At 37.8% G+C, this 7,048-nt stretch overlaps 1 protein-coding gene across 2 annotated transcripts; it reads left to right on the forward strand.

The window, feature by feature from the left end:
• Positions 1 to 622: 622 nt before the first annotated feature.
• Positions 623 to 5,370, forward strand: LOC106748505 (methionine-R-sulfoxide reductase B1). 2 transcript variants are annotated; one of them, XM_014627096.1, is made up of 3 exons: positions 623 to 1,031; positions 2,682 to 2,854; positions 4,648 to 5,370. In XM_014627096.1, exons 1-3 carry the CDS (start codon positions 955 to 957, stop codon positions 4,800 to 4,802), a joined length of 405 nt encoding a protein of 134 aa, XP_014482582.1. In that variant the 5' UTR covers positions 623 to 954; the 3' UTR covers positions 4,803 to 5,370. The 2 variants fall into 2 exon arrangements, with proteins under 2 accessions (XP_014482582.1, XP_014482581.1); XM_014627095.1 differs by having other exon boundaries at positions 624 to 1,031; positions 4,612 to 5,370.
• The last annotated feature ends 1,678 nt before the right edge of the window (positions 5,371 to 7,048 follow it).

Below are 7,048 nucleotides of genomic sequence, written 5' to 3' on the forward strand. Positions count from 1 at the left end.
AACTGAAAACTACTATTGAAGATATCGCGTTTACCGATTGAAAACGCATGAAACTGTACCCGACTGTACAATACGCGCCAGTTTACATCGATCGTTTGATGCATGTGTTAAATGAAAGCATCCTGTTACTTTAATATTGACGACGCATATAAACGACGGTGTACTTGGTTGTATACAAACACACGTCGATCTAGATCTATAATACAGTGTAGATATTAGCCTTTTGCTTAAAGTGTGAAATTGTAACTTTGCGATTTCTAGCGGAAAGCTTTTCCAGCAGACGTTGCAGTCTTTAAGATTTCAGTGTTATCGACTTTGACAGCGCGGATAACGCGTTCTGTCAGAAATTTCGTTACACCTTATTAATTAAAGCAGATGGCTAAAATTACACCTATCCGCCGTGCTCTACTAAATTCGTTTACACGAGCCTCGTCCGAAGACTTCTCATGGACGTGCACCACAAATGCGCCGAGAGTCGGCCAATCGCGCATTCTTAAGCTGAAAGGCGTAATGACATATTTGAAATCAGGCGGACGCGATTGGTCGACTTTTTCATGCACGCACATTATGCAAATCCATCTTTGGATTGGATCTTTATGGCTGTCAACAACATGTCGTCGCTGCGGACGGAAGCTAACAAGCTCGATCGAGCGCGCGGCTTGTTCGCCCATTACCGACACGATCCAGACGCGCCGGCGCTGGAATTGCTTGACTGGAGCGCCAACGTTCGCGAACGATATCGCGCGTTCGGACTGCGCGGATTCAGTCGGGTTCAGTGTGCCGTTTCAGTAGCAGCTGTTGCCGTTTGTCTCTCGTCGGCCACTCTCTCGCATTCTGCGTGAATCCGGATTCCCATCGTTCGCCTCCTACCTCGTCTACTTACCGGGACGCGTTCTCGACGAGCGTCTCAAGATTTTGCGACTTACGCTCGCTGCGATCAGAAGGCTGACGACGATGGTCGACAAGCAGGAAGCAAGGAAGCGGCTAACGCCGCTTCAATGGCATGTGACGCAGGAAAAGGGCACAGAGAGGTGAGGCGTAATAAAGGCGCCAACTCGAATTGGCTCGATGATCGACACCGCGGCATTATTCATTCTCTCTCTCTCTCTCTCTCAAGCTTAATTGTTCAGTTTGCCTCGTTCACAATTCACTACGTCCGTTCATGATCCTTGCGACGACCGTCGCCGCAATGACTTTTTCGCGCGTCACAGCAAATTGACTCAAACGGAATTCTCTAGTCGGTCTCGATCTTCGACTTGATCCATCTCGATACGTGCTTTCGATATCTGAAATGTTTTGAAAGCAATTCCCATATTGAGGTTTCTAGCGATGAAAAGGGTGTTTATTGCGGCGAACAAGATAAACACGTTGCGGTTGACGTTCCCATTGCAACGCTGATGATGTTGCAACACTTGGCCAAAGCCGTAACAATGGCCGTGTTCAACAGAACGTTTAATTCGCAACTGTTGGAAGTTTTCTGAGCTGAACTTCGATTATTCTTTTAGATCTACAGGAATAATCTAATGTCAGCACAGAAAACTTCCAACAGTTGCGAATTAAACGTTCTGTTGAACACGGCCAATATTGCCTAACTGTGATAACACAGGACGTTGAATATTCTAATTTTATCGATGACACGAACAGAGGTCGTTCGTTATGCTCTATATTTACTCAATCCGTCGTCTGACTTATATCTAGGTGACCCGTTCGCGCGTGGAATGCTCTGTTCAAACATTAACTATTTGTTTTGAAATGTTAAGGAAGTTGCGAGAGTGAGCTTGGTAAAAATCCAGTTGCGAAAGTGAACATGATAAAACTTGTATCACACAGTGAACTTTGTTACTTCTGTGAACTTTGTTACTGCTACAAGTGAAACTTCTATATACCGAATTATATATTATCTGTCGAGTAATATTTATTTGACTACTCGTGCAATTAAAGAAAGATTGATTCCATTCCAGAGTTGAGATACTTGCATCTGAAGAAACTTTTTATATCTTGAGATCAACGTGCTAATTTTAATTTCTACTTTTATCTTCTAATCCAAAAACGAGATTTTGATGAAAATTTAACACTATGATATTAAAGACTAATATGCCGACATACAGAAATTGCAGAATTATTGATTATTTTGTTTTGAAAATTCGACAGTGAAAAGGTCATACTTTATAACAATACTCGAAATATATCAAAACACACGCCTCTTTCTATTACATTTCTGTACATTTATACTGATACTGAGCCTTACAACCTCCTTACAAAAATCTACATTCGTATATTCATCTGGTCTTTCTCTCTCTCTCTCTCACTGTAAAAATTAGCATTATTTCTCTATCTTTTCATAACTTATATGTATTAATTTATCCTTCGGATATCGATATGAGAATTGCACTTCAGCAAAAATCTGGAATTCATTCATTTCAGACAATTAGAAACAATTTTATTTTAACATCTCAATTTTAGCCGCGCTCGATTGCAAACGAATTATATACGATACAAATCCCGCGCGATTTAATCTTAGACGAAGAGCACTAAAATAACTTTTTCAAGAGCGTATAGCAACCTGGTTTTAAACTGCCTCATGGTCAGTGTGTTTAAAAATAAACTATGTGTGTCATTGAGAATTTACCGTCCTCCCCTCACCAACACCTCAAATTCATTCGACCTTTTATTCGACACAGGCCATTCACCGGCTGCTACGATAAGTTTTACGAAAAAGGAATGTACACCTGCATCGTGTGCGATCAAGAATTGTTTTCCTCGGATACGAAATACGACAGTGGATGTGGTTGGCCTGCATTCAACGAAGTTTTAGACCAGGGACGCGTTAAACTTACCAAAGACACTTCTCACGGTAAGCAAACAAATATGCTCTCAATTATTATATATCTTTTGTGATTACGCTCGAATGGTACTATCTCATTCTCTTATTTTATATTATCAAAATATCCCACAATCCTCTATAGCACGCACTTTAACATCAGCACATTAATCCTTGATAGTATGCAGGTATAATGTAGAATTACACTGTGAAAGACATCGCGCAACAGCATAAAAGTTTACAAAATGACTGTGAAAGACATCGCGCAACAGCATAAAAGTTTGTTGAATCAATTTTATAACAATGTACCTGCTTACTATTTTCAGAACATTATATATATATATATATATCAGTATTGCAAAATTATAAAAAGAAAATCATAATTGTGTCACATCAGTCAAAAAGTTCGGTTCAATTTTCACAGTTTGACAGGTCGGTCACTTTCTATGATAGAAGTGTATATAAATACTGCTAAAACGTTGGCAAAGGATCATATATGACAATGGTCATTACTTAATTGATGAATCATTTGTTATTAAATATCTTTCAAATGCATTGAAGTCAAATTGATAATTTTTTTCATTGAAAAATCAAACTGAACTTTTAGTCGATAATGATTTTACCTGTCTCTTTTATTTATCTCGTCGTAATATTGATCATTAATTAATCTGAAAATCTCTTTTTCTTTCTTTACTTGTATATAAGTGTTTGAGGCTATATTTTAATCTTTTTGTAAGAATTCTCATGAAAAAAACAGGGGTTTTCTTTCGTAAACTTGCTTACATAGAGCTTTACGTAGTACGTAGTATAATGTAACATATATTGACACTCCCTATTCTTCCCTGCATGTACTCGCTTAGAGTGTGATTATGTTAGACTTCTATCACCTTTTATATTAAACTAATATTGCTGATTGTACATCATGAAACACCTATTAAAAATATGACCAGATGGGCAAGAATATTTCAAACGTTCAGAGGAGAAATTTTCAGTAATCGTTCAATCGAGACGTAGAGCTTAAATTCTTGCCAAGTGGTCGAGAATCGCCGAATAATCTTTCTTTTTTTCATTAGATTTCTTCACTAAATAAAAATTCCTAATATATAGGTATTGCTTTCTGCACATATCCGCGATACAAACTAAATTTCGCTGTTTTTTTTCATTGCTGTTGTTGATTATTATGGCGGTTGAGATAAGAATAACGTTACTAAATTGTTTGCGAGTGTATTTTGTAACTAGAGATCATAGTGTCGTATTAAAAGATGTTGCAATACGTCTCAGCAAAATAAGATTATACGGTAAACAACTGATATAAAAAGATTTATTTATGTGTTATTTTGTACAGAAAAAAGTGCGATAGTTGCGAGCAATGTTAGACATAACGTAGAGATAACGATTAACAACGGGAGCGACATCGTGTGTGTATGTATGTGTAAAGATGTAGGAATAGAGTAAAATAGTTTCATATGTACAAATCTTCCTGTTGTTCTTCTTGCTGATATCGTATTTAGTCCTTTATTATTTGATTTCTCACTTGATTGGATTTCTGTTCTATAAGTTCGGTCCTTCCGAAGATCTTAGTAGAGGGCTTGTATTAGCGATAATAAAAAGTCATTTTGTAAGATGTACTATGAGAAGAAACATGTCTAATCATCACACTCTATTGTTCTTTCCTTCCGCGCCCTCCTTTGCCTGCACTCCGCTACTACTACCACCAACCACTCTTCACTTTCACCACTGAAAAAAACACCAATGAACAAAAATCGCGTCGCAAAATACGACGCGTACAGTTGGCGGCAATCTACTACTGCTGATCGCAAACCCAGATATGGTGTGGACCGAGGTGACCTGTTCGAAATGCGACTCACACTTGGGGCACGTGTTCAACGACGGGCCGAAACCTACAGGGAAGCGCTTCTGCATCAATTCCGCCTCGATAAGCTTCCATCCGGCGGGAGAGGAGAAAAAGTCGACGCAATGAACTATCATTATTTTTCCCCACTGTTGCATTACATACATATATGTACAAGGAAATTGTTATAGAAATAATGAAATGTTTTACTTGGGCGTTATAAAGTCAGAATAACGATTGTTGCCACTGAGAGATATTCAGTGAAGTAAGCAAAGTCTGCCATTACGGAGGGAGAGAGAGAATGAAAGAGAGGGAAAATGTCATCCCTGACGTGCGATGTATGATGTGAATACTATCGTTGCTAACAAAAGTTTCTCTCTGCGTCAAGCTCCCTCCCCCTCCTCTCTCTCTCTCTCCACCTTTCGCGTGCATACGTTTATGTTCATTTAATTTACTATAGCGTTTAACCGTATTGTAAACAATGTATATGGCTTGTACATGATAATACAGCAAATAAGAGGGCTGAAACGTGAGTGATAATTATCATTCCGCAATCCTCTTAATCCGCTAAACAGGAAGGACAATTCATATGAAAGAAAGGATTTTTTTTGTTATAAAATGTTTCCTTATATTGTAACGTTCCAAAACAAACTGAAAGGTGTTATAATACAATATATACGTAAAGTTCTAGGCATTATTTTTACAATTCATTACTCCCATTTTTGTTTCACGTACCTTCGCTTTGAAATTTATCGTCATGCGCGGTAAAGTATTACATGTTTCCTGAGAGACCAAATTTTCATCGAATGATACGCAAAAGCGACAAGCGCGTTTCTCTTATAAAAGTTAAAGCCGGATGAACCTTCGTCTCTCACGAAAGGTCGAAGAATCGAAGTTTTCACAATCTTTGTAAATAAAATAGCAACTTTATTACTAGGCCTACTTCTTTCATTCGAAGAGAGATCACAAAGCATTTTCAAAAACATCGTCAAAAACACTACAGCAAAAAAACATGCATACACACATACTTAACATGATTTGTATCGGGGATCTATTTTTAAGAAACTTAAAAATGACGATAACACGCGCGATAGTTTATACGAGCACGAGTTAAATGCGACTGGAACGACTATAAAAGACATGATTGCGCAAACGGATGCAAAATTGCCCGCATCTCCTCCCTCCTCCTCCTCCCCCTTTCCCACTTCCTTCTCGTCTCTTTTTCTTTTTCTTTTTTATTGAAAAATTCTCACTTGCTTTCGTTCTCTCTCGGAGCTCTCATATACTCGTTTGCTATATACGCGTTGCACGATTCGCTTGTTAATGTCAAAAATAATAAGTACTTTCGTATGCATCACTTATTATTATTATTACGATAAGGCATGTTTGGTACAATTTTTTGTACTTTTGTTTACGCGACAGAGGATCAACTTGTTGCTCATCGTCCGGTTCGGTGCGGATCAGCGCGAATACGTCTACACGCTAACTAACTAACGTGCTTTTCAATCGGAGATGCGTATCGATCTTTCACGCGGGCAATTTTGCATCTCGCGTCTGCAATTCGATTTGATAAATAAGAAAACTATTTAATAGCTGCTAAATAGTGCTGGTAATACGGTGCCGCAAAGAAACATAACATAAAAATAACAGGGGACATATGTCGCTTCTTCGAGATATTTGTGAAAATGCAGGACCTCGCTTTAATAATGCTCCTATGACCGCTCAAATGTCAATCTTAACCCTGGATTAAGCACTATTCTGTGCTTGTATTTTTTTCTATTTTTTTTTCTTTTTTTTCTTTACTGAATTATACTCATTGGACTCTATCCTGGTTGGAACGGAAGCACTGGTTGAGTTAAGCTCGCCAGCCGTATCTCTTGCTTCATTACACACACACACACACGCACACACACACACACCCACACACGCCGAAAGTAAAATATGATTACTCCCTGGGTGAATTATCTCAAAAGAGAATCGAAATAACATGAGATAATGGTTTCTCACTGGTTGCGCAGATGATGCGAACGTTCAACATTATATATTTGTTATATAACGTGTATAACATACTAAGAAAAAATTCAATTGTCAAAAAATTTTTCTGAATAAAAGGATATATCGATATATCCCTTTTATTCTTTACATGCTCTTCATATAAGCGCGTATAAAAATTTTAAAACCAAGATTAATATCGCAATAAAGTAATTAACTTACCGAGAATATATTACAAAACTCTAAATCTACTCGTCGTATTATCTCTTTCGTGTTTTATTACAGTCAAATTGAGTCAAAACTTACCGTCTGACAAGTTAATAAAAAGTAAAAAAAAAGTCTATTAGAAAAGGTACAAAGGTGTCCGGTATCATAGCCGTTCC

Source organism: Dinoponera quadriceps, unplaced genomic scaffold (assembly GCF_001313825.1).
Source record: "Dinoponera quadriceps isolate SergipeBrazil2010 unplaced genomic scaffold, ASM131382v1 scaffold2915, whole genome shotgun sequence".
Lineage (NCBI taxonomy): Eukaryota > Metazoa > Arthropoda > Insecta > Hymenoptera > Formicidae > Dinoponera > Dinoponera quadriceps.